Genomic DNA, 27,523 nt, shown 5'->3' with positions numbered 1-27,523 from the left:
GACAGTTATACGGCCACTTCTGAAAGCCCTGAGAAAGGGAGATGTCCCTGGCCCGGGGGGGCTGAGACGGACTTCAAGAGAAAGGCATACCTCATGAGCACCCAGGCCTCCAGCCCAGGACCCACGAGGGACAAACAAGACCCAGGAATGGGCTCAGAGGTTCAGAACTTCAATTCCCTGCCACCATAGGGGTAAACGGCCAGGGAGAAGTGACAAAGAGCTTCTTCCCGACCAACGCCCTGATGGAGAGTTACTCATTCTCTCCAGGACCCCGGGACAGCAGTCTCAAGGTGGCCAAGACACCTGGCCCTCAGAGGGAAGGAGAAACCAAACCTAAGACAGAAAGCTGGGAGCCTCTGGGAGACTTCCAAGCAAGACAGAGGGCCAGCTGTTCCAAACAGGTCACCTTTATTAAGCTCATCTCGTGTGTGTGCGCACACGGGCGTGTGTGCGCCTGAGTACACGCGTGCACACACACGCAGGCTCATACTTTAGGCCTGGGGCACCACCCCATAAAGCTGGTGGGGAAGTAACTTCCGCTTCTCGTTGCAACTGTAGATCCATCGGGGGCGGACAAACACCAAGGAGGGGTTGTCCACCAGGGCCTGCAGGGTGGAGCGGGTGCACATGGGAACATGTGAGTGAGGAGGGGACGGAGGGGACACAGGGGCGGGTTGGGTGGCCCTTCCTCTGCCCTGCTGGAACTCACCTCCTCAAAACTGGGGTCCCACTCCTGTGCCGTGATCACAAACTGGACCCGGTCGCTCATATAGTCCTCAAGTTCCCTGGCGGGAGAAGGAGAGAAGCAGAGGATCGGTGTCCCCTCTCCGGACATCTTAGCCCCCAACTCTTCTCCAAGGCCGTCCTCCCTCCCTCCTCACCTACATCGCCTAAGGGCTACCTGGGCACCCCCTTCCGTTCTCCCTCGTGCCAACCTGGCCGCAGCCCTAAAACCGAGGCCTCCCACTGTTGCCGGTCGGGGGAGCCTCATTTTCGAGAAGGGGAAGGGAGGGGAAGCGATCTAGCCGGGGATGCCCAGCAGAGCGAGCAGGGCCTGTGCCCACCCTGCAGCCCTTCACCTCCTCCACGGGCCCGATCGCCTTCCTTCCCACAACCCCTCCCTACCCTTGCCCCCACCCCCTGGAGACTGACCCATTGAAGGCTGTGACGTATCGGCTGAGCTTCCGCCGCTCGTCCCCAGGGAACTCCCCGTACAGGAAGAAGTGTTTGCCCTGGAAGAAGTCTGCAGGGGAGATGGTGGGAGAGCCAAGTGTGAGGCCACTGGAGTTTCAAAGCACCAGCCAGGAGCCGCAGAACACTTGGAGGCAAGACTGGAAGGCCAGTGTAGTGGACGGAGAGGGGCGTTTGTGAACACCCTGGCAGAGATGTCGCTCACAGACGGTTCCCAGTTGGGCAGGCCCATCAGAACCTTTCTGGAGCTTTTTTTTTTTTTTTTTTTTTTTTTCTTTAATGGTGAAAGACGAATTACTATTACTGCAATGTGTTTCTTACATGAGGTAAATCCCAGATGGGCAGGTGGCACTTAGCTAGCTCCGTGCGGTTAAAAGCTTTGTAGCCTGTCACTTCTTCACCTTGGCTGCCTCGCCCCTTTTCAGCCAGTGCCTTCTCTGGCTCTGACCTTCTGGATGCCTCTTTCCTTTGTTCCATTGTAGTAGGACTTTCCAGACCATCAATTTGCTGATGCCACTTCTGGGGCCATGGAGGATCAAAGCACTTACGTGCCCATCACCCCCAAGGAACCGGGTGGAAACGGCCTCTTCCAGTGGCCACCGACCCTCACCTCTGTTCAGGCGCTGGCTGCCCATCTTCTCCCTCCATTCTCCACTGGCCGAGGCTCTGACCTTTGCCCCCCAGCCTGCGCCCCCTGCATTCATGTTGGGGTGACAAACAGCAATGCCAACACCACCCGGGTCCCAACAGAGATCGGTGCCCGCATTGTCTGTGTGCCTGGGTGACATCCCACACCAACAGAACCGAACCCGGGGGGGCAGGTGAGGGAGGTGCCGTTCGCACTTGGGTGGAAAGCCCTGGGCTATGATGGAGGTGGTCACAGCAGGAAGTCAGGAGGGGGAACCGAGAGAGAAGTCGTGGGAGGATGCCAAGCAGAAGGGAACGGGCCCAAGGCAACAAGAAGGTAGCAGAGGCAGGAACTGCGGGGGAAGGAGGTGGGGGGGGGGGGCAAGTCACAAGTCACGAGGAGCAGGGGGAGCAGCAGCGATCCCAGGGCTGGCGGAGAAGTAAGAAAGACCAATCCCACTTCGGGAGGCAGGGAGGGATTTCCTACCTGGGAGCTCCGGAACTGGCAGGTCGGGAGACTCTGGGGGACCCTCATTGTCTGTGTTCTCATCTGTGGATCCTGCATACGGGTCCTCGCCATTCTCCCCCTGGTCAGGGGGCTGCTTTTGCTCCCTCTGCTCGGCCACCCTGAGAGAGCCAACAGGGGTGCAGGAAGAGCGTGCAGATCAGATCCCCTCCACCCGAGCCTGGGGCCACCCTGACCCCCAGCCCTGCTTTACCTTCTCAGCTCATCCTCAGTATCCCCAGAATCTTCTGCCCCATTGCCCAGTTCTTCTGCAGGTGGAAGCTTAGTCAATGCAAGGCACGTGCTTGGTCATCCTCCCTTCCGGTCTTTTGCCCGAGCACAGATGAAGGCATGCCAACCCCCAAGCTCAAGGGCCCGCTAGATCCAGTTATCTGGGACCCTTAGCCTCCTCTCCCCCAGATCCACTGTCTGGGATCCAGCCCCACCTTCCTTAGATATAGGAATCTGGGTTTCCAGCTTTCTTCTCCTTCAGACCCAGGAGTCCAGGCCGCCAACCCCTCCTCCTCCCTCAGACCCAGGAGTCCAGGGCCCTCCCCTCTCAGGCTCTGACCTGACTGTTCCCCCTCAGTGTCAGTATCTTCCCGAGGCCCTGGTGAGGCTGGTTTGGTCTCTTCTGGGGTTGTGGGTCTCTGGGGTGAGCTGGGTCCTGCTGCCTGAGGGGGCTTGGTTTTGGTCTGAGGGCGCTGAGGAGGGAGGGGACAGCACGGGCGTGAGCGTGTGTTCTCACAGAAGGCAGGAGCGGAGAGTCTGGGGTACCACCACAGGCCCACGTCCTCCTCCCACCGCACCTCCCCCACCAAGACAGGGGGCATAGGACCTTTTGGGGGAGCTTGGGGGCTTCATCCCCGCTGCTGCCGCCGTGAGAGCCCCCTTCATCCTCACTGCTGGAGCTTGGCCCTGCCATGAGGTACCTAGGGGAGGAATCAGGCCTCAGATAAACAGCACATCCTGTCTTGCGGAGGGGTGCTCAGGAAGCCACGGGGACCGGCATTTGTGAAGCACTCAGGATGCCTCACCTTCCACCTTTGGAAGGGCCCCGCTGAACCTGTTTCAAAGACCTTGAGGCCACATTCACGGTTCCTTACGTGGCTGACACTCCAGGAAAGGGGCTCCCCTAGCTGGACCCTAACAGCTCCTGCTCACGCGGCATTGCCTACGTGCCAGGCACAAGAGCCTTTCGAATCCTGTTTCTCCAGCCTGCCATGCTTCTCATGCTCCCAAAGCAGACTTCACGGAGCCCTCGGGGACGCCAGGCGAGTCCTCTCTCCTCCGCAGCCTCGCAGCCCCCGCCCCTCCTCTCAGAAGCCTGCTGACGCTGGGCGAGCCCGCCCTGTGTTCTCCACGTACGGAGGCCCCAGTCTGATTTCCTCCCAGATCCCCAGCTCTGCCCGGCACGGGCCACGGGATGCGGGGCAGGAATGGCGTGTGCGCGCGCATGCGTGTATGTAGCCACGAATCCAGCGAGGCCTCACCTCCGGGAGGGCAGCCGCCGCCGCATTCGGTGACAGTCCAGCACCCACTCTTTCCGCACGATGCGGCCTCCAAGGCCTAGGACCTGGCTGTACTTGGGGGTGTTGGCAAAGGCACAGCTGGTGGGGGAAGAAGGAAGGTGTGGTCAGCCAGGTGTGGTCTGAGGGGCAAACGGGAAAGAGGGTCGGGGACAGAGGGGAAGAAAGACATGAATAAAAGAGAAAGAGAAGGCCATGAGAGAAACAGAAAAAGACATTAGGAGACCAAGGCACAGATGTAGGAATCAGAAAAGAGGCAGAAGATACAGAGAACTGAAGAGACACAGGCAGAGACGGGCAGACAGGAAGAAACAGAAAGTAAGATGGAGGAGACAGAGGGGTGGCGGGGAGCACGGCGGGGAGGAGGGCGCCGGCCTACATGAGGTGGGTGCTGTCTGGAGTCCAGTCTGGCCGATACTTGGCCCCCAGCTCCAGGGCCTTGTCCCGGAGCTCTGAGCGGAAGGGGTTCTGGAAGCCACTCAGCACCACCACCACACCTTGAAGGATCTTCCCCAGCTCCTGCGGGCCAGCTCGGGGCCCCCTGGGCTCCGTGGCTTCTCGGGTCTTCCCTGGCACTGTGCCTCGTGCTGAAGCAGGGACTGGGGTGCTGCTGGCTGGGGTACGGGTGGGAGCTGGCACTGGGGAAGCCAAAGAGTAGATTCACTTAGTACTGCTGGGACTAAACCCCAGCCCCTCCTCCCGCAGACCCAGGAGTCTAGGGCCCCCGGCCCCTCCTCCCACAGACCCCAGGATTCCAGGCCCCCAGCCCTCCTCTCCCAGGAGGCAGGAACACAGGCCCCTGTGACAACAAGGAATCCAGGGCTCACATTTGGGTCTCTTGAGGGCAGGTGGTGAGGGCTGGGCTGACGCTTTGCCGGGCATCTTCCTTTCTTCTTGGTTCAAATCCAATTTTCTCTTCCCTTTGGGGGACTCCTGAGGCTGAGGGGTTGGGATGAGTTGAGGCCTGTGGCTTCTCCCCTCCTTCTCCACCCCACCAGGGTCTGATAATCTCACCTTGGAGGCGCCGCCCACTGCCCTGGAGACTGGAGAGGCCGAAGAGGCGGCACTAGAGGCCTGCAGCGTAGCAGCTGCGTAGCTGGGTCCTGCTGGGTCGGTGGCTGTGGCTACAGAGGGAGAAAGTGGATCCAGGGTGAGGGGGCTGGGCCCTAAGACCCTTCACCTCCTACCCGTGGGGCAGAGCGCTGTTCTCGTAACGCGGTAGTGATCCAGGCCCCCGGCCCCCTCCTCCCTCAGACCTGGGAGCCTCTAGCCTCCTCCTCCCTCAGACCCAAGTCCAGGTTCCAACCCTGGACTCAATGGGGACTCACGTTTCCACACTCACCGGGGGATGTCTTATTGATCCGGCTGAAGAAGAGGGCCCCGGGTCTCAGGGAGTTAGCACCCTCATCCTCCTCCTTCACGCGGAACTGGCCAAGCTTGGTCACCTTCTAAGGTCTCACAAGGTCAGTACGGTGAGTGGCTGTTGGCAGGTGGGGGTGAAGAGGTAGGGAGAGGGCTCCGGGAGGTGGTGGGGAGAGCTTACCTGGGGTGAGGCCTCCACCTCCTCTTTGTCTGGGGGGCTGTGAAACCGTATAAAACTCAGGCCATAGGGGGAGTCCTGGGAAAGGAGGGCGGGAGTCAAGAAGTGCGGCCAAGGCAGAGCCCCTTGGGGAAACCCCCTTCTGGCTCTTTCCCTCCTATGGACACACATGTCTAGGGAGGTGCCCAGAGGACAATGGCGACAATACAGCATCAAGCTGGCAGTGAGCCCTAACTCTGGGCCAGGTGCGGCGACAAGCCCTTTACGTGCATCGGCTCCGTCAGCCTCAAAGCGAGTGACAAAGGCTGCCGGTGTCCAAGCGAATCCTCTCCCACACGCTCAAATTCCTGACTACAGAATGGGAGGGAGCACTGTGCACCGCTTCGGGAGCACAGAACTGCTCCAGGCTCTTTCCCGCTCTACCGGCTAGGGGAGCCTGGATGACCGGCCAGACACTCCCAAAGACAGGTCCATGGGTAAGAAGTCTACCTCTACTGTGTGGTGTCATGATATACTTGAGTCTCTTTGGTGGCACAGCTTAGCATCCCTAATCCACAGCAACCCTATTAGGATCAGGAAACTGAGGCCAGAAAGGTTAAGTCACTTGCCTAAGGTCACACAGCTAAGAAGTGGTGGGCCCAGCGTCAGACCCCGGATCCCATGATGGTAACTATTAGACTACTCCTCTAACAAGTCAGCAGCCCCCCTTCTCCTCCCCTGAGGTCCTGCAGTCTGCCTTTCTCAGACATCCTCTAGGAAATGAAGCCTCACCTGTGAGAAGGATCGCAAACCCACTTCAGAAACCTCCGGGACCCATCCGCCTCATAATCCCCCAGGGAGACCAGATGCCCCGTCCTCCCAGCTGAGTCCTCTGGGACTCAGTGTTGGCCCCTCGCCCCTCTCCTTGCCCAGGACTGAGGACCCTGCACCCTCAGCTCCCACCCCAGGTACCTTGCTGTAGGGCTGGCTGCAAACGATTTTGACGCGGTCCCAGCTCTTCTCAGCTGCTGCCCGGACCAACTTGTCAGGCCCAAAAATGCGAACGCGGTTCGGGTTTGAGCCACTGCGGCTCTCAGAAGGGGACATGAAAGACGAAGTGACCAGCAGGACCTGGAAGAAGGAACATCAAAGGAGAACTAGGGCTGGCTGATTTCAATGACACCTCCTAGTGGCTGGAAAAAGAACAGGGGCCCAAGTAGGGGCTAGGGAGGCCAGATCTAGCCTGCACCTCAACGTCTGTCCCTTCCCTTGCTTCTGGGCCTCCAGTCACTTCCTCCCTGACACAGGCTCCAGTGAGAGCCCTCCACTGCCAAGTCTGAATGAACCTTCTCTAAATTCTTTCATAGAGTCTTCTATATCCGGCCATAGAGCCAGCTACACCACCTAAGGAACCCCCAGCACAGAATAATCACAACGACTGGCCTAATATTCAAACACCTTTTGGAAATGCATGGCGGAGTCAATGGAAAGGCAGAAGAATGATCAGCGGCCAGAAATGAGAGAAGTGAGGCGCCTGGATGGCTCTGTCAGTTAAGCGTTCAACCCTTGATTTTGGCTCAGGTCACCATCTCACGGTTTGTGGGGTTCTCTCTCTCTGTCTCTGTCTCTGTCTCTCTGTCTCTGCCTTTCCCCTGCTCGGGCTCTCGCTCTCTCTCTAAACAAACAAACAAACAAACAAACAAACATTTAAAAAAAGGAGAGAGCAGAATCCAATGGGGTAGGGGAGCTGCACCAGTTATTAAGTGATTCGCTCCGGGACATTTCTGCTTCTCCTGCTGCTCCTTCTAGGGCACTGCCAACAGGGGGAGCTAGAGAGAGAGAGAGGCTGAGAGGCAAGAGGAGGGAGGTGGGTGGAGGGACGAGCTCCCTCCTTCTAGCAGCTCCCGTGAGTGTCACCCCTCGGGTGCTCCTGCTTCTGCAGCTGCCCCTCCCCAGGGCAGCACATGAATCTGGTTTCAGCTTCTTAACACCTGCAGAACCGGCATCCCGCAGCCTCTCCCAGGGTTTCCAGCGCCCGCCCCTCAGGGTCCGAGTTTCAGCTCTGGGAACCCCACTTCGAAGCTTCTAAGCGTCTAAGTTTCAGTAATTCCAACCTTGTCATTCCGGTCCCCCAGCCCTAGGGGAGGTAGCTGCTCCCTGCATTACCTCACCACACCTTACTCTTCCTGCCTCTCTGGTTCAATACCTAGTTGCTAATTCTTTGTTAAATTCTCTGTTAAAATAACTGGTGACTCTCAGTCTCTTGGCAGGACCCTGACTGATAGGGCGGGTGGCATTGAGGCTGGTGTCTGCCCAAGTGCTGACTCTGGGTGCCAGGGAATTTAATTGTTTTTTTTTAATGTTTATTTATTTGGGGAGAGAGTGAGCAAGAGCGGGGAAGGGGCAGAGACAGAGGGAGAGAATGCCAAGCAGGCTCCGCACCGTCAGTGCAGAGCCCGACACGGGGCTCGGCTCCACGAACCGTGAGATCACGATCTGAGCTGAAATCAAAAGTCCGACACTCATCTGAGCCACCCAGGCGCCCTGAGAATTTAATGTTAATGGGTGGCAGGGGCAGAAGGGGGACAGAGGACAGAGCCTGGGCTCCAAGCCAGGAAGAAGAGTAGCTCAGAGACTACCACCACCAAATCACACAGAGCTGAGTCCCCTCAAAGGGCAATACCCTCCATGAACAAATTAGGGGAAAATGTGCCTTGTGGAGTGACTCAGTGGGAGGCCTTAGCTCTGGAGGACAGCAGAGAAAAGATGAACAGTTTCTCTGGAGGATTCCTAAGCACAAGTCTGTGCTCTCGAGCATTGGGAATAAAAGATTCATATTAGCTATCTGCATGGAAAAACCCAAGCTGAAGGCTCTGAGTGGTCCCACGTACACAGACAGGGTCACCTGACACCATGGCAAATCCTCTTTGGAGGAATGTACTTCAAACCAGTCCTCAGAGATTTCCCACAGATGCCTTCTCAGAGTACAGAAGTTAACAGTTACACACACACACACACACACACTGCTGTGAGGCACGTGGAAACAAGCAACAGAAACCACAAAGTACAGACTCAGACTCACAAAGGCTGCATACACCGAAATGATCAAACGCACAATATAAAAGAAAGTATATATACATATATTTTTAATTTTTTTAAGTTTATTTATTTTGAGAGAGACAGAGACAAGTGCGAGTTGGGGAGGGGCAGAGAGGGAGAGAGAGAATCCCAAGCAGGCTCCGTGCTGCCAGCACAGAGCCGGACTTGGGGTTTGAACTCATGAGATTGTGAGATCATGACCTGAGCCGAAACCAAGAGTCAGACGCTTAACCAGCTGAGGCACGCAGGCGCCACAAAGAAAATATATTTAATAGTTTAAAGAAACAAAGGGAGCTCCATCGTGACAGCGTGATGAAGGGACAAAAGAGAATCAAACGGTCCAGGCAGTTTTGAAAAAGAGTGGAAGAGCTGTGTGCCCAACACTAAAGGGTGAACCAGGATTGGTCCAAGCAATCCAATTCCCTCTGCCAATGGCTGCTTGGGGACAGGCACATGACCCAGTCGGCCAATGGGATGGTAAGAGGAAGGGTGCTGGGGGCTGCTAGGAGAGATCTTCTTTCCTCAACACAGAGAAACAGGAGGGAAGAGAGCCACTGAATTTCTGCCATTCTACTTCCTCCACTTCCTGCTTTGGGTGCTACTACGTGATGGATGGAGCAGCAGCAATCATTTTGTAATCCCGCAGGCAAGTCCAAAAGAAACAACAGGTGCCAACCGAGCCCCCTCCACCTCCGACTGCCAGATCAACTGTGCGTCTGCCTAATGCTGCACTCCCCTCCTCAGGAGACGATAAATTTTCTTACACAGTGATCCAATTTGAGGTGGGTATATTCTGTTTTACTTAGTGTCTTCTCACGGACATGCCGTGAGATTTGTGAAATCAGAAAACAAAGCCTTTCGCTGAGGAAAGCATGGAATCTATCAGTCTCTTTGTGCTCAGCTCTGATTATGAAAAGGAAACAACAAAGACAAGGCTGGTTATACAGAAGGAAAGCCATCTCCCTGGCCTTGACTTGTTTAGCAAAGGGCCCGATTTTGAGCTGACGGGGGAGCTGAATTTACCATCGAGTAACTACGGTGAAGGGGCAAGGCAGACCGTGGTGGGCAGCTGTGGTCCGCACCCGGAGGTTCATTTCCTCAATACAGGCTCATCCCATTCACTGTAAGGAGAAAACAACTCTAGCTGTCCAGACTGTTTTATTATCCAACACTGTGTTTGAGGCTCTGGGGTTAAGCCTTTATTCTCTAGACTGTTTTAACCTCGAAAGCTTATGTATCTCCCTTGTAGAATTTGGAGAGGGAAGAAAAGAACACATTGATTTTGTAGAAAGTGGTATCGGTCATGAGAGTCGGGGCCTTACAACTGATTTGGACAGGCAACGCCAAAGTGGACCAGCCCTGCTCTGCCCTTGAATTTCCTCTTCTTCCTTGACTCTTCCAGCCCTACTTGGTCTCTGGGTGGAAGCCAAACATCACAAGTCCTGGAGTCTTTAATTCAGTCCTGGTTAGGAGTTACTTTTGGGCATAGGCATTTTCAGACTTTGAAAAGATAAAGCCCCGAGTAGCCATTTCATCTTGCTAGATAGAGGGCGAATAATAGACATTCACCTACACAGATACGATAGAATTTTAGCTAAAAACACACTTCCTCAGTTGTCATCGTTATAAATAGAATGTTGATCCAAATCTCTATGCCAAGAAGAACAGAGAACTTTTCTTAATAGTTCCAAGGACTGCTGACTTTGTTCAAACAGTTACCAAGCGGGGGTTTTAGACTGGGTGACTCTAGTGATGAGGGAGCCTCTGTGAGTAAACCCAAACCTAAGCCAGAGTCAGAGAATTAAACGCATACACGACGAATCATAAACAGCGGACTCAATTTCTCAAGTCTGAGAGAATGAAATTCAAGAACAACTATTCTACCAGCTACCAAGTAACTAGATTTTTCCAAACGAGGCAACCGTTTAAAGCTATAGCCAGTTAAGTCATTTCTTCGGTTTGCTTTGGCATCTTCTCTACAAAAACCTCTGCTTGGGGCGCCCGGGTGGCTCAGTCGGTAAAGCGTCCGACTTCGGCTCAGGACATGATCTCGCGGTCGGTGAGTTCGAGCCCCGTGTCGGGCTCTGTGCTGACGGCTCAGAGCCCAGAGCCTGCTTCGGATTCTGTGTCTCCCTCTCTCTCTGCCCCTCCCCTGCTTGCTCTCTGTCTCTCAAAAATAAATAAACATTAAAAAAAAAAAAGTTGTGGCAGCAGGAGCTAGCTTAATTATAAACAACAACAACAACAACAAAAAACTCTGCCCTAGCCTGCCCACACAGCACTCCTAATCATTTTCAGTTTGGGCCCCCGATTTGCATGGTTTGCTCAAATAAACTGGCCAAAATTCAACGTGCCTCAGTTTACCTTTTTACAACTGAATATAACCTTGAGAACGAGAATGTTTGCTAAGGGACACCCTCGTTTGTGAAAATGTACCTCACAGATCAGAAAAAGCGCTTGATTAAAGTCCACACATGTGCACGAAAAAGCTCTCATGAAAGCAGGTCTGGAAAAGAACGTCCTCAACTTGACAATGGACACGGGTAAGCCAAATCTCCAGCGGACATTGTATTTCGTGGTAAAGACTCAACACTTTCCCTGTACGATCAGGGGCAACACAAGGATGTGTGCCCTCACGAGCTCTATTTGACATTGTACTAGAGATACTAGCCAGGGTGAGAAAATGAGAAAAAGAAAAACAAAAGCGCAAATGTTAGAAAGAAAGCTATCTTTATTCACATACAGTATCACTATCTTTGTTAAAAAAAAAAAAAAAAATCCCCAGGGATCTACACAAATTCCATAGGATTCTCCTACAAGAATTAGTAACTCAATGGGGCGCCTGGGTGGCTCAGTCGGTTAGGCGGCCGACTTCGGCTCAGGTCATGATCTTGCGGTCCGTGAGTTCTAACCCCGCATCGGGCTCTGTGCTGACAGCTCAGAGCCTGGAGCCTGCTTCATATTCTGTGTCTCCCTCTCTCTGACCCTCCCTGTTCATGCTCTGTCTCTCCCTGTCTCAAAAATAAATAAACGTTAAAAAAAAAAAAAAAAAGAATTAGTAACTCAATTTAGCAAGGTCACAAGATACAAGGTCGATACACAAATATCAACTGTGTTGTTATTATACTATCAACAACTGGGAAATGACATTTTTTTAAGAAATATAATTCAGGGGGTGCCTGGGTGGCTCAGTCAGTTAAGCGTCCGACTTCAGCTCAGGTCACGGTCTCACGGTCCGTGAGTTCGAGCCCTGCGTCAGGCTCTGGGCTGACGGCTCAGAGCCTGGAGCCTGTTTCAGATTCTGTGTCTCCCTCTCTCTGACCCTCCCCCGTTCATGCTCTGTCTCTCTCTGTCTCAAAAATAAATAAACGTTAAAAAAAAAATTTTTTTTAGAATATAATTCAAACAGCAGCGATAATTAGGCAAGAACCAGTAACAGATGCGAAAACTCGTGACTACACGTTTGTGCAGAAACAAGGTATTTATACAGCCTCAAAGTATCTCCCTAAACGATACTTATTCATTTCCAAAGGGCAAGACAATAATTTCACAGTGGCCAAACCTGGTCCTTAATAAAATGACCCAAGTTAACACCATCAGTGTTAGAGCAGCTCAACAGCGTGTGCTCTGTGATCCGACGCGCTGAGAGCGCAACATCCTCTCTGTGGTGTTCGGGCCAAAGCTGTATGACCTAAATTTCGTCATGAAGAAACGTCACACATTCTGTACAATGAGCGGTATTTTACAAAGTCACTGACCTCTACTCTTCCAAAATGTCAACGGCATAAAATACCAAGAAAGTCACAACCACCGCTCCCAGGGAAGCGAAACCAAGCAGACACGACAAATCAATGCAATGCATGATCCTGAATTTTCTTCTGCTATTAAGAACGTTACCGGGATAACGAAGAAAATCTGAATAAGGTCTGAGATCAGATGGCAGAGGACTAGATCAACATTAATTTCCTACCGTTAATAAATGTACTGAGGTTAAGAGAATATCATGGCAGGTTAAGGAATAACATGGGCAAATGACTTTCAGTTCAGTAAAAAATACGTACATATGTGTTAACATTTGAGAAATCTGAGTGAAGATTGTAAGGGAATCCTTTGTACTACTTTTGTAAGTTTTCTCTAAGTCAGAAATATACTTACTGACAAGCTCGTTTAATAATGTACATGGAAATAAATGTTAAAGATCTAGAATAATCAAGGGACTCTTGAAACCCAAAGTTGGAAGTCCAACACAGTCTGATTTCAATATTTATCATGAAGACAGTGTGGTACTGGCCTAAAGATAAACATACATATCAATGAAACAGAATAGAGAGTACAGAAATAAACCTACATATCTATGATCAATTAATTTTCAATAAAAGAGCCAAAACAATTCAGTAGGAAAAGAAAAATTCTTTTTTTTAAAGATTTTACTTTATTTATTTATTGGAGTTCATTTATTTTGAGAGACCCAGAGGGTGAAAGAGGGAGGCAGAAGCAGAGAGAGGGAGATACAGAATCCCAAGCAGGTTCCATGCTGTCAGTGCAGAGCCCGATGTGGGGCTCAGACTCCAAATGGTGAGATCGTGACCTGAGCCGAGATCAAAAACTCCGAGGCTTAACTGACTAAACCACCCAGATGCCCCTAAAGATTTTATTTCTAAGTAATCTCTACACCCAACGTGGGGCTCAAACTCACAACTGAGATCAAGAGTCACATACTCCACTGACAGAGTCAGCCAGGTGCCCCAGGAAAATCTTTTTTTTTTTTTTCCTCCTTTCTTTAGAGTTAAAGCAGCAAAGTTTTTTGTTTTTGTTTTTTTATTTTTAAAAAAAAAATTTTTTTTTTTAACGTTTTTTTTAAATTTATTTTTGAGACAGAGAGAGACAGAGCATGAATGGGGTAGGGGCAGAGAGAGAGGGAGACAGAATCGGAAGCAGGCTCCAGGCTCTGAGCCATCAGCCCAGAGCCCGACGCGGGGCTCGAACTCACAGACCGCGAGATCGTGACCTGAGCCGAAGTCGGACGTTTAACCGACTGAGCCACCCAGGCGCCCCTGTTTTTGTTTTTTTTAGCAAAAAGTGACAGTACACTCCAGAGACAGAGGAATGGGCTGACCCAAGGATGGGTGCCTGGAAAATCTTTTTTTTTTTTTAGTATTTTCAGCAAACATAAAAAAAAAAAAAAAAGGAAAAAAGGACCTTGTCCTCTACTTCATACAATATAAAAAAATTCATTTGAGATGGATCAGAGATCTAAATGGAAAATCTAGGGAGCCCTGGCTGGCTTAATCAGTTAAGCATCACGGTTCATGAGTTCGAGCCCTGCATCAGGCTCTGCACTCATAGCGCAGAGCCTGCTTGGGATTCTGTTTCTCCCTTTCTCTCTGCCCCTTCCCCTCTAGCTCTTTATCTCTCTCTCAAAATAAAACAAATAAATAAACATAAAATCTAAAATTATAAAGCTTCTAGAAAAAAACACAGAAGATGGCAGTAGGCAGAAAAACAGCGCCCCAAAGAGGCCCATGTGCTGATCTCTGGCACCTGTGGATACGGCAAAAGGGACTTTGCAGATGTGATTAAGTACCTTGAGATGGTGAGATAAGCCTGGATTATCCAGGTGGGCCCAGCGTCTTCACAAGGGTCTTTATAAGAAAGGGCGAGGGGCACCTGGGGGGCTCAGTGGGTTAAGCACCCAACGTCAGTTCGTGGGTTTGAGCCCCACGTCAGGCTCTACGTTAACAGCTCAGAGCCTGGAGCCTGCTTCAGATTCTGTGTCTCCCTCTCTCTGCCCCTCCCTGCTTGTGTTCTCTCTTCCTCTCTCAAAAATAAATAAATAAGCGTTAAAAAAAAAAATTAAAAAAAAATAAATAAAGGGCAAGGCCGGAGAGTCAGAGTCAAAGTGAGGATGGAAACCTATTGCAGTATTGTGGTTGCTACCTTTGAAGATGGAAGGGGCCACAGGCCAAGAAACAGATACACATGTGGCTTCTAGAAGCTGTAGTAGGTAAGGAAATGGATTCTCCCCTAGAGCCTTCAGAAGGAGCCGTCCTGCTAACACCAAGAGTTCAGTCCCCTGAACCTGATTTTGGACTTCTGACGCCTAGAACTGTGAGACAGTAAGTCTGTGTTACAGTTTTAAGCCACCGAGTTTGTGGTCATTTGTTGTCGCAGCGATGAGAAATTAATGACTATCATCATTACTTTGGGACAGGTGAATGTTTTTTATAGGACACAAAAGGCACTATGCAGTAAAAAAAAAAAAGAAAAAAGAACAAAAAACCTTGATCGACTGGACTTCATCAGCTTCTGCTCATCAAAAGGCACTGTTAGATAATGATCATGATGAGCACTGAGTGATGCATAGAATTGCTGAATCATTACACTGCACACCCGAAACCAATATAACACTGTATATTAATTATACTTTAATACAAGAAATTTAAAGATAATGAGAAGGGGGGAGTCTGCAACATACGTATCTGAAAAAAAAAAAAGACGGAAAAAAATAAACAAACCCATCATTAACATCCATGACAGAAAGACAGCCCAATAAGAAACAAGCAAAAGACTTGAATGGACACTACACAGAGTAAGATAAATGAAGGGCTAAAAAGTACACGAAGGGTTATACGATGTCATTACTTGCCAGGAAAATACAAATTAAATCCATATTAAAGTACCACCACCTGCCATATGAATGGCTGAAATTTAACAAATTAAAAACTCTGGCAACATCAATATAGGTAAGGATGTGGAGGAACTAGAACTCTCTCATCTACTGCTGAAGGAAATATAAAATGGTACAACCACTTTGGAAAACTGGCGATGACAAAAAGGTTAAAACCTACATCTACCCAAGACCACGCAATCCCACTCTTGGGTATTTACCCTAAAGAGATCACCATGCAGAAGCTTGTACGAAAATGTTCACGGCAGCTTTATTCATAATAGTCAAAAAGTGGCCACAGCCCAGATGCCCATCAACAAGAGAATGGAGGAAGAAATCATGGTCTCTGCCTACGGTGAACACCACTTAGCTGACATGCCATAGGGAAGAATCTCAAAAAACGGGACGATGAGTGAAAAAGGCCAGCCACGAGAAAAGAGTACAAACTGTGAAATTCCATTTGTAGGAAATTCTAGGACAGGCAAAGCTAGCCCGTTGTGACAGAGAAGAGACCAGAGGCTGCCTGAGCTGGTGAGGGTGTGGGTTTGGGGAGTGAAGGCAAAGGGGTGTGAGGGACCTCCCAGGGCTGTTGCCCTGTGTCCTCATTTGGGGCCAGTTACACAGATGTACACAGCTGTCAAAACTCATTGACCTGTACATTAAGATCTGTGCATTTTAGGGGCACCTGGGTGGCTCAGTCGGTTAAGCATCCAACTTCAGCTCAGGTTGTGATCTCACGGTTTGTGAGTTCGAGCCCCGCGTCGGACTCCGTGCGGACAGCTCAGAGCCTGGAGTCCGCTTCTGATTCTGTGTCTCCCTCTCCCTCTGCTCCTCCCTCGCTCATGTGTGCTCTCCTTTTCTCTCTCTCTCTCTCTCTCTCAAAAATAAACATTAAAAAAAAAGATCTGTGCATTTTATCGGATGCAAAATACACTTCAATTAAAAACCATTAGTCACTGTAAGAAAAATCCTCACCTTGTAGAAAACTGGTTTGTTTACTTACAATTATAAACTTGCTTTTTCAAGTAGGTTTATTTCTTCCCCAAGACATTCTGTGAATTAGCCAGCTGGCTAACTATGATCTCCCCAGCCCAGCGCTAATGAATTCAACCAGTAACAAAAGGATCGCGCCAACTCTTAAAATACTTGTAATAGAGCAAAAGGCATTCCTTCTGGTAAACATTTGTGCGTATAAAGTGACTAACAGAGGCATCCCAAACAGCGTGGAATCCCAGTTTGCCAGGACATCTGTGAGAACCTCTGGGACCAGAGAAAAGCAGTTCTGCTCTCAAGCAGCGATGGCCTCTTAGAACAAACCAGCGTCTCTGGCTGTTCACACCCACCCGATGCGCACTTGGGCGTCTGTGCGGGTGTGCGGATCACCTGGGTCCGCTCCTCCAGAGGCGGAGGGCAGTGTGACTCATCTCCACCTGGATGGGGGGGGGGGGGGAGCAGTGACGGGGGCGCTTGGGGCAAGGAACAGCGTGGGGCCCATCTCAAGGCCCTGCTTACCTCGTAGTCTTGCTCCCCAGCCCCTCCGGCCGAGCTGCCCACCAGCACCTCCACGAAGGCCGAGCCGTCATTGCCGATGTCCACGCTGTGTATCTGTTCCTCCTTCTCCAGCTGTGGGAGGGGGAGAGCCCGCCGTCAGTGCCTGCTCTGCCTCTGGGCTCACTGTGGCACTTCGGGAGAGGGACGACCCCCTTCTGGGCTCCTTGCAATGTCAACTCTGTGACACTGTGGAGGCCAGGGTGAGTGGGGCCACCGTGTCCCCAGCACGCGGCACAGGGCATGGCCCAGGGTCGGAGTTCAGAAAATATTCACTGAATGAAGGCATAAGCCCCTATACTTGTTCCCCCAACTCCTCCAGACTCTGCCAGATCGGTGTATAACATGCCACCACGGAGCCCTCCTTGGTAGCACCTGCCAGAGTTACAATGGCATTCGAATATTCACACGCACAGGGCGCCTGGGTGGTTCAGTGGATTAAACATCCGACTCTTGGCTTCGGCTCAGGTCATGATGTCATGGTTTTGTGAGTTCGAGCCCCACATCAGGCCCTGCGCTGGCAGCGTGGAGCCTGCTTGGGATTCTCTCTCTCCCATTCTCTCTGCCCCTCCCCCACTCGTGCTCCCTCTCTCTCTCAAACTAAACAATTTCTATTTTATTTTTAAAATATTTTTTAATGTTTATCTTTGAGAGAGAGAGAGAGAGAGAGAGCGTGAGCGTGTGTGTGTGTGTGTGTGTGTGTGTGTGTGTGTGTGTGTTCAAGTGGGGGAGGGGCAGAGGGAGGGAGACACAGAATCCGAAGCAGGCTCCAGGCTCCGATCTGTCAGCACAGAGCCCGACGCGGGGCTCGAACTCATGAACTGCGAGACCATGACCTGGGCCGAAGCTGGACGCTTAACCGACCGAGCCACCCAGGCACCCCTAAAATTTTTTTCTTTTTAATCATGCACACAAATGGCACGTGTGTCACTCTTACCCCCAGTCACACAGGACTCCATGGATGCTCCCTCAAGGTAGGAGCCCAGTGTGGTTTTGCTCACTACTGACTCCTGGGTTTGCATCCCAGCTCTGCCACACACTAGCTACACGACCTTGTCATATAACCGACCTCTTGGAGCCTCGGTTTGCTCATCTGTAAAATGGGGATAATCACCAGACCCAAGGTTATACACATGAAGACTAAGGCCACACTGCACAGCAGGTAGTAGGCGCTCTACCCTTGTCAATCAGGAGGCATTATTAGTCAACGCTCGACAATTTAATTATGTGCTGAAAGAAGAAAAGAGCTACCCGTAGGAGGGCTTCCTGCAAACGTTCCGCTATTCCCTGCTGACAGTTAAAGCACACAAAGCCATGTGGGGGTGGAAGGCAGTTAGGAACGGCTGAGGCAAGTCTTCTTTCCAGTTTCCAGTTTGGGGCTCCTTAATTTGGCTCCTAGAGTGACAAATTATTAACAACACTCAAAGGTACCTAGGCCACCACCCCCAGGATCGTCTGACGCTCTAGTCGGCTCTATCACCCCCAGTCAGGAGGTCGCCCAGACTTCACCTACACACTGCTAGAAATAGGGACATCACTACATGGGAGGAAGGAGCCTGGCCTTGGGGGAGGCAAGCCTGGGTGCAAATCCAGCCCTGCCTTTTCTAAGCTGTGCAACCCTGGGTGACGCGCAACCTCTCTGAGCGGCAGTTTCCTTTTGTGGGGGATGGGCGGGCCGTCATAATAACCCTCCTCCTGAATGAAGGGGGCTGAGATGACTCAGAATAACAACCACAGTAACACTGGCAGCAAACATCTAAGTGCTCACGTTGCACCAGACACGTCACGCATGTGTCTGTCTTCTCTCCTCACAACGGCTCTGCCAGGCAGGGGCTATTATTATCTCCATTGAACACGTGAGCAAACGGAGGCAGGAAGCGGTTACGTAACGCCCCCCAGGTCACACAGCTGGCGAGTGGCAGAGCGGGGCCTGGAGCCCAGGCAGGCTGGCTGGCGTCCCACACGTGCGCCTCCACCGCATCACAGGTGTGTCGGAGAAAGAGGCGGTGCTGCGGGAAGGGGCTTCCCAAGGCTGAGCCGAGCTGGCCTCTTGCCTTTCCAGCTCTGAGTCCTGGGACAGTGTGTGGCGCTGCCCAGGAAGTCCTAGTCTGACTTCTCAGCCTCCTGCCACACCGGGTGGCTCTCCTCCGGCCACGCGGGCCTTCCTTCTGTGCCAAGAGGCCAGCTCCTTCCCGCCGCGGGGCCTTTGCACCTGCCACGCCCCCTGCCTGGACCACTCTCCCCTCAAACCTTCCCACGGCCAGCTCTTTCCGTCATTCAGGTCTCTGCTTAGATGTCATCTCTTCAGGCCAACCTAAGTAGGCTGGCCCCTCACCTCCTAACCAGGTGCTATGCTCTACCCTTAACCCTGCTTTATTTTTCTTCAGTATCCCCACTCAATATTGTGTACGTAACTACACTTTTTAGTTCCATTTGTCGCCCATCTGTTTCCCCCCACCAGACTTTTAAGCTCCACGAGGGCAGACACGAGATCTAAGCCACCCCCCACTGTGTCCTGAACACAGAGGACAGGGTCTGGCCCTTCCCAGCTCTGCTTACTTACTGCTGTGTGAGCCCGGAGCAAATAGTTTCATTTCACCCCTTGTGCCTCAGTTTCCTAACCTGTGAAATGGGGACGGTAGCAACTTCTAACTCAGAGTTGTGTGAAGGTTCCAGTGAGGAACACACACAAAGCCCCTTGAACAGTGCCTGCCACAGAGCAAGTGCTCCATAAATATCAGCTGCTACTGTTACCTCGATACGCGCCCGGTGGACAGATGGACAGATGGACGGGAAGCCCCTACTAACCACCTGCTGAAGGAACAGATGCCCCCTGAATCGTAACTCGGGCTCTGCCCTTCCTGACCAGGTGGCTTTGGTGAGGCATTTGCCTCAGTGTCCCCATCTGTCACAAAGGGGTCATCATGGCCAACACTTTCAGATTCTCACTGCGTGCCAGGGGCTCGGTGTATTAGTCTCCTGCTGCTGCTGTAACAAATTACCACAAACTTACTGGCAGAAAGCAATACCTCTTACAGATCTGGAGGTCAGAAGTCTGAAATTTGGTCTTACGTGGGCTGAAATCCAGGTGTCAGCGGGGCTGCGTTCCTTCCGAAGGTTCTATGGGAGAATCTGTTTCCTTGCCTTATTTCCAGCTTCTAGAAGCCACATGCATCCCTCAGCTTGTGGCCCCTCCTCCACCCTCGAAGCCAGCAACAGCATCATGCCGACCTCTGTTTCTATCTCTACATCTCGTTCTCTGGCTCTCCTGCCCCCCTCTTGCCCTTACAAGGACCCTTGTGATGATATTGGGTCTCCTTGCCCCTCAAATAATCCAAGCCAATCTCACCATCTCAAGATCCCTAACTTGATCAGATCTATAAAGTCCCCTTTGCCGTGTTCACTGACATATTCATGGGTCCCAGGGATCAGGATGGGAAATCTTTCTGGGGCCATTATTCTGTCTATCACGGCTAGCTAAGCCCTCCCTGGGCCAGCCATCACTCCTCACAGCCACCTTAGAAGGAAGGGTCTGTTAAAAAAAAAAAAAAAAAAAAAAAAAGAAGGAAGGGTCTGTTACTATCCCAGTCTTACAGATGGGGGAACTAAAGGTCAGAGGTCAAATAAATAGCTCACGTCACATGCAGCTAATGACTAGGAGAGAAATTTGGAACCCACCTGCCTGACTGTAAACCAACACTCCTTCTCAACTCCCCTATTTTAACCCTTGAGGTAAAAACTCAACATCTTTACCTCTCCCACATGACAAAGCACAAGCCCCTATCTATATCCTGAATGAATGATGTTAGTTGCATACATCAACTACCTCTACTTTAAACATGCACACGTACTCCCCCGTATGTCTTCTTTTTCTAAAAATATTTATTTTTGAGAGAGACAGAGCACAAGGGGAAGGGCAGAGACACACGCACACACACAGACCAAAGCAGGCTCCAGGCCCTGAGCTGTCAGTACGGAGTCCCAGATGGGGCTCAAACTCATGAACCTTGAGATCACGACCTGAGCTGAAGTCGGATGCTTAACCGACCGAGCCACCCAGGCGTCCAGTATTTCTTTTTGATAAAGAATTCCAGACCCTAGTGTTTACACATGGAGACAACCCAAATGTCCATCAATTTCTGAACGGATGTACATTGTAGGGTATGTCCACGTAATGGAACAGTGTTCTTGTAGAAAGACACGGGAGTAATGATGCACGCGACACGGAGGAACCTCAAAAACGTGGTTCAGTGAAAGAAACCGGACACAAAGGCCATAGCATGTGATCCTATTTATGTGAAATGTCCGGAAATCTACAGAGACAAAACGTAGACCAGCGGTTGCTGGGGGCAGCTTGGAGAGAGAGGAATTGGGAGTACATATGGAACGGTTATGGGGTTTCTTGTGGGCACTGAAAATGTTCTCAATTAATGGCAGTGATGGCAGGACGCTGTCGATATGCCGAAACCACTGAACTGTATACTGGAAATGATTAAATGGTGAATTTCATGTTACGTGGATTTTATCTCAAAAAAAAAAAATGACTGTTCAGGGTCAGTGGTTAGGGGAAGGGCTTAAGCATTAACTGTCTGTCCTCTGCGGCCAGGTTCATGTGCACCTTTCTCAGGAAGAAGACCTAGCTCATGACAGTAAAACAAACGCAGCTGGGAAGGTTCACAGAGTTCCTGAGAGACACTGTGTTAAAAAAAAAAAAAAAAAGTTCCAGGGCGCCTGGGTGGCTCAGCGGGTTGAGCCTCTGATTCTTGATTTCAGCTCAGGTCATGATCGCAGGTCATGGGATCAAGCCCCGCGTCGGCCTCCGTGTTGAGCACGAGGCCTGCTTAAGATTCTCTCTCTCTCCCTCTGCCCCTCCCTGTTCCCTCGCAAAAACAAAACAAAACAAAACAAAACAAAAAATCAAACAAACCGGTTCCATGTCCAAGAAAGGTAGTGTTATGCACCATTTAAAGGAATAAGGTAGAGGCACCTGGTGGCTCCGTGGGTTAAGCATCCGACTTTGGCTCAGGTCATGATCCCTGGGTTCCTGGGTTCTAGCCCCGAGTCGGGCTCTGGGCTGACAGCTCAGAGCCTGGAGCCTGCTTCAGATTCTGTGTCTCCCTCTTTCTCTGCCCCTTCCCTGCTCATGCTCTGTCTCTCTCTCTCTGTCTCAAAAATAAACATTAAAAAAAAAAAAAAATTAAAGGAATAAGGTAGAACTTTGCCCAGTGCCAGCAGGTCTCCAAAATACATTGTCATTTGAAAGAAAGCATGGGGGATAATAGTGTCCATACTAGGCACTTGGTGGAAGAGGTAGATATTAATGTGCTTGTATGTACACAGTGACCCAGGAGGGCCACGTGAGAAACTCCTAACAGTGGCTGCCGGTGGACAGAGTGGGAGGGGGTGGAAGCAAGGAGAGGGAGGTGTAAACCCTTTTGTGCCCTTTAAATTTCACACTGTATACACATGATACTCATTCAAAAAGTTCAGCTCATAAAAGGGCAATGGACGGGGCCTCCTGGGCGGCTCAGTGGTTAAGCGTCCGACTTCGGCTCAGGTCATGATCTCGCGGTTTGTGAGTTCGAGCCCCGGGTCGGGCTCTGTGCTGACAGCTCAGAGCCCGGAGCCTGCTTCGGCTTCTGTGTCTCCATCTCTCTCTGCCCCTTCCCCACTCACACTTGGGCTGTGTCTCTCAAAAATAAATAAATGAGGGGCGCCTGGGTGGCGCAGTCGGTTAAGCGTCCGACTTCAGCCAGGTCACGATCTCGCGGTCCGTGAGTTCGAGCCCCACGTCAGGCTCTGGGCTGATGGCTCGGAGCCTGGAGCCTGTTTCCGATTCTGTGTCTCCCTCTCTCTCTGCCCCTCCCCCGTTCATGCTCTGTCTCTCTCTGTCCCAAAAATAAATAAAAAACGTTGAAAAAAAAAAATTTTTTTTTTTAATAAAAAAAATAAATAAATAAATGAAAAAAATTTTTAAAAGAAATAAAGTCCAAGGGTTATCACCAACCATGGAGCACCATACAGAAATGAGGACGAACCATCCACGGCTACACCCACCCACAGGGATCAAAGTAACAAACAGGATGCTGAGTGACAGCAGCCAGACACAGACGTCTATACTGCGTGCTTCCATCTATGTAAAATCCCAAACCAGGCCACACGAATCTGCGCGGTTCAAAGTCAGGGATGGTGGTTACCCTGTGGGGGGCGGTGACAGGAAGGAGCGCAGGGGCCGATGGGGGGCTGGGCACGTTCTGTTACCCATGTGGGGGGGGGGGGAGCACCTAGGTTGTCGTGTGTGAGGGTTCACTGAACCGTGTGCTTTGCTGTACACGTCACACAAATAAAAACCAATTTGAAACACCATGGGGGCCAACTGAGTGGTTGGAAAACCACTGAGCAACAAAATCCAAACGTGTGCCACGCTGTTGTTGAGCATCTCTCTGGTTTTGTTTTAATGTTTATTTATTTTTGACAGAGAGAGAGAGACAGAGTGTGAGTCGGGGGAGGGGGGGAGAGAGAGGGAGACACAGACTCCAAAGCAGGCTCCAGGCTCTGAGCCGTCAGCACAGAGCCCGACGCGGGGCTCGAACTCGCAAAAACCGTGAGATCAGGACCTGAGCGAAGTCTGACACTTAACCGGCGCCCCTGTTGAGCCCCAGGCGCCCCCGTTGAGCATTTCTCTCAAAGAGCGCATGTCAGTGGGGCACCGGAGCAATCTGGACCTGGTCCCAGCCATCCCCTCCGGCCCAGGAGCGGTTAGCCAAGAAGTTGGAACTCCCCTCCCGGGAGCAAGTTATCCACGGAGCCTCCTTCAGCTGCCGCAAACAAAAAAGGTGTGTGTGGCCGTCACGAGCAGAGGGTTGAACCCCGTGTGGCAATATCCAGATGTTGCATCATATTGTTTGGAGGAAAAAACACAGGGGAGAAGAACGTGCCACAGATCAGTCTACGGGCATCGGTGTCCAGAAAGTTCTGCCTTTTTCACTTGCTTGAAAACACCCAAAATTACCGTGAATCTGGAGTCGCCCTGCATCCTGGCAGTCGCCGAATGCGGTCAGATTTCCCGAAGTGTCTCTAACGTGGCTGGTGCTGTGCAGCTTGCTCCTGTACTCGCCCCCCGTGCTTTAATTCTCAACACGGACACCAGGGTTCTGTGGGAACCTAAGTCCGACTCTGCTCCTCCTCTGCTCAGAGCCCTTCAGTGGCTCCTGTCTCGTCCAGAGTAAAAGCTGAAGTACTTAACGGTGGCTTTCAGGCCTTCGGTGTGTTGGGGGCCCTCCAGCCCCACCCCATTAGCTCATGTCCCACCTGCCCCCCCCCCACCAGGCTAAATCCACTGCACCCACACCAGCCCCCCTGCGGCTCCTCCGGCACGCCAGGCGCCAGGCCGCCTCACAGTCTGTGTTTCCTCCCTGGATATTTACAGCTCACTCTGCTCAATGTCACCCTCTCAGGGAGGCCCTCCTGGATCCCTATTAAAATAAAAACCTGCTGCCACTGCCTCCTCCCCCAGCTGCAGCATTCTCCGTTCCTCTTGATGGGTGAATTTTCTTCCACCATCTGACATGTTAGAAAAATTAGGTCACTTTTCCTACTAACATGACAGCTCCACAGGACTGACATATTTGTGTCTTGTCCTGTCCCCAGGACCTAAAACAGTGCTTGGCCTACAGGAGGTGCTTCATAAAAAATTACTCAATGAATGAATGAACACAAGAATCCATTCACTCCTGGGGAGCCTGGGTGGCTCAGTCGATTGGGCATCTGGCTCTTTTTTTTTTTTTTTTTTTTTTTTTTTCAACTTTTTTTATTTATTTTTGGGACAGAGAGAGACATAGCATGAACAGGGGAGGGGCAGAGAGAGAGGGAGACACAGAATCGGAAACAGGCTCCAGGCTCCGAGCCATCAGCCCAGAGCCTGACGCGGGGCTCGAACTCACGGATCGCGAGATCGTGACCTGGGTGAAGTCGGACGCTTAACCGACTGCGCCACCCAGGTGCCCCGGGCATCTGACTCTTAATTTCAGCTCGGGTCACGATCTCACGGTTTTGTGAGATTGAGCCCTGTGTCGGGCTCCACACTGCCAGTGGCAGCCCGATGCTGACAGTGCGCAGCCGGCTTGGGATTCTCTCGGCCCCTCCCCCGCTCCCTCTCTCTCAAAATAAACTTAAAAAAAAAGAATCCATTCACTCCTGAGTCTATAGGTCCTGCCCCTGTGCTGACAACTTCCACACCTCTGTCTCCAGGTCCAGTTCCGATTCCTAAGTGTCTCCTGAGTACCTCCCCTTGGATGTCCCAAAGTCCCAGCACACCAGACATTCCACCTACAGGTTCCCAAGCTGCCCCTTCTCTGGGTTTCCCATTTCGGTGACAGCTGCAATACCTCCCTGTCTCCTGGACCAGAGAATCCTGTGCTTTGCTCTGGCCCCTCCCCACGTCGTGTCTCTTCTGCCTCTTGTCTCTCTGCTCCCACTGCAACTGGGGTATAGACTGGAATGTGATTCTCCTGGGGTCACCTGATCCTCAGAGGGCCCAGCAGAATTGTCACCCAGTAATAAAAACATGAATCCCTCCCTTTACACAAACATCTACATGTTGACGGAGCACTTGTGCAGACATTATGTCACCGAGTTTTCACAATAACCCTGGGCTTAGATCTCGTTATTCCCAATGGACAGATGAGAAAAGATGTTCAGAGAAAGGCAAACATTTGCCTGAGGTCACAGAACGAGTAAGAGGGAGAGCTGGGGACTTGAATCCAGGTCCCAAGACTAGATCGTGAGCAACCTGTACCTCTCTCAGTTTAAAGCACTGGCTCTAGGCCAGTGGCATAACCTCCCTGGGCCTCAGTTTCCTCATCTGTAAAATGGAGGTAATAACAGACTCTAGGTCATGGGGTTTTTACGGATTCAATGACTTAAGCCATGTGTGGAGTTCAGAACAGTAACTGGCAGTTGTAATGTTGAATACATATTAGCTCTCATTATTATTATTACTATGTTAGACACTTAGACGTTGCAACTAAAATCAGAAAGTCTTAGAGTCTTACTTTTCCTGGGAAGAGAATCCTCAGCTGCTCTCTAATTCTTAAAAGGGTCTGTGACCCAAAACTTTTTTGGAACCACTGGGCAAGAGAGAGACTGAGAATATGTCCAACACAATCACAAAAGCCTTGCTCCCCAACATCCCTCCCCAAACACCCCTCCATTCAGAAGGAATATGGCCAAAATCAAGAAAGCCAGCGTATGAACACATAGCAAGCGTGACAAGGTGGCTCGGAGTGCCCACTTGGGTTCGAGTCTCAGCAAGCTATTTATTGATGGTGCTAAGGGCCCCTGTGAGATCACGCAGGTAAAACACCCAGCCCAGGATCCAACACAGAGCAGATGCTTCAGACACACTCAGCCCTCTCCTTCCACTAGCCCGTTTAGAATTCTGTCACCACCTGGGGTCAAACCACCCTTTTCCCTCTGTGCCTCCCTCCAACTTCAGAGCCTGGGCTGAAGGTTGGGTGAGAGCACGTACAAAAGCACGCAGAAGAACCTGGCAAGCATTCCAGAAATGGTGCTTAGACCGGCCATTGCACTTCTCCCCTCCCTGTGCTTCAGTTTTCCCATCTCTAAAATGGGGTTGATTGGCTTACATGATCTTCCAGAACACCTTGCAACCTGGAGCCCAAGGACTTCAGAAGGCAAGATACATGAAAACGATTCACTCTGTTCCAGGTGAGGAAACTGAGGCTCAGAAAGCAGAAGCAACCTACCCAGGCCACACACTGATTCCTATAGTCACCCCAGGCCCAGTCCTTGGACCACCTTTGTTCTCTGCTAAGGGGCACAGCCATCACACTGCCCATTTTCCAGGTAGGGAAGCTGAAGTCCAGAAGGCTTAACCCACTGCCAGTTGACTGAAGAGTAGTGTCTGGACCCTGAGTCTCCAGACTCCTACTAGGAAGGAGACAGGGGGAGGGCAGGGTCACCTGGAGCACCACAGAGATGGTCTTCTCGCCTGCCTTGGCTGCCCGCCATTTTCGGTAAGTGTCCGCCTTGAGAAGGTTTTCTGCACAGTGGGTCTGCAGGGAAGAGTAGAAAAAGGAAAGTAAGGGTACAGGGATGAGAGCTCGGTCCCCAGCTCTCCACAGCCCTCTGCTATCCCCCAGATTTAAAATTCCCCGTTAATCCCACCACACTCTGCTTGAGTCCCGTATAACATTTTCTCCTGGCAGCTCCCCACTTCCTCCTGTCCTCTCCGCAAGTCCCCCCATTCCACACCTCTGCCAGAGTTCCCTTATAGCCTCCTGGAATTTCCCCTTGACCCGCCGTGGACTTCCGTGAAGTTCCCTTTTACACTCCCAAAGTTCTCGCACTGCCCCCGGCAGGGATTCCCTTACGTCTTCCAGCCTCCCCCCATGTCAGTTCCTCACCGAGTCCTGGCTACTGCAGGACACCACATGGCGGAGACGGATCTCCGGCATGTCAACGTCTTGGGCTTCGCCAGGCGCGAAGGATGAAAGAAGTCCGAGTTTGGGGGGAAGCGAAGAGGGGGTGCTCCCTGCGCGGGCTAAAGTGCGCAAGCGCACAGGGCTCGGGCCTTTCAAACCGCGGCGCGCCGGCGCTCGCGTAAATACTGCGCAAGCCCAGTCGCGCCTCTCGGGAACGAGGCGCTTAGTCCCCTAGCAACCGGCTTTCCTCTAAGCCCCGCCTCTCCCCGGCCTCACCACTCTCTAGCCCCTCCTCCCGGTGACGTTCACTCCTTGCTTTCTGGGCGCCTGGCAACAGGAGCGGCCTCCGGGATTGGCCCCTAGAAGAAATTTGCCATTCTCATTGGACAATGC

General features: G+C 51.5%; 1 protein-coding gene across 3 annotated transcripts; it reads right to left on the bottom strand.

Moving 5' to 3' along the window:
* Window positions 1-391: 391 nt before the first annotated feature.
* XRCC1 (X-ray repair cross complementing 1) lies at window positions 392-27,324 on the bottom strand. 3 transcript variants are annotated; one of them, XM_060651330.3, is made up of 17 exons: window positions 27,113-27,322; window positions 26,669-26,761; window positions 16,650-16,760; window positions 6,344-6,502; window positions 5,396-5,470; window positions 5,195-5,300; window positions 4,867-4,976; window positions 4,680-4,791; window positions 4,232-4,490; window positions 3,817-3,933; window positions 3,162-3,255; window positions 2,895-3,027; window positions 2,538-2,592; window positions 2,306-2,445; window positions 1,153-1,243; window positions 710-785; window positions 392-605 (listed from the first exon to the last, which is right to left on the bottom strand). In XM_060651330.3, exons 1-17 carry the CDS (start codon window positions 27,161-27,163, stop codon window positions 492-494), a joined length of 1,896 nt encoding a protein of 631 aa, XP_060507313.2. In that variant the 5' UTR covers window positions 27,164-27,322; the 3' UTR covers window positions 392-491. The 3 variants fall into 3 exon arrangements, with proteins under 3 accessions (XP_060507313.2, XP_060507314.2, XP_078294485.2); XM_060651331.3 differs by lacking the exon at window positions 16,650-16,760 and having other exon boundaries at window positions 27,113-27,324; XM_078438359.2 differs by lacking the exons at window positions 16,650-16,760; window positions 27,113-27,322 and adding an exon at window positions 26,961-27,080.
* Window positions 27,325-27,523: the final 199 nt, after the last annotated feature.

This window comes from Panthera onca, chromosome E2, assembly GCF_046562875.1.
Source record: "Panthera onca isolate mPanOnc1 chromosome E2, mPanOnc1 haplotype 2, whole genome shotgun sequence".
NCBI lineage: Eukaryota > Metazoa > Chordata > Mammalia > Carnivora > Felidae > Panthera > Panthera onca.
Note: the sequence above shows the minus strand (reverse complement) of the source record. Positions and strands in the feature narration are given on the sequence as shown.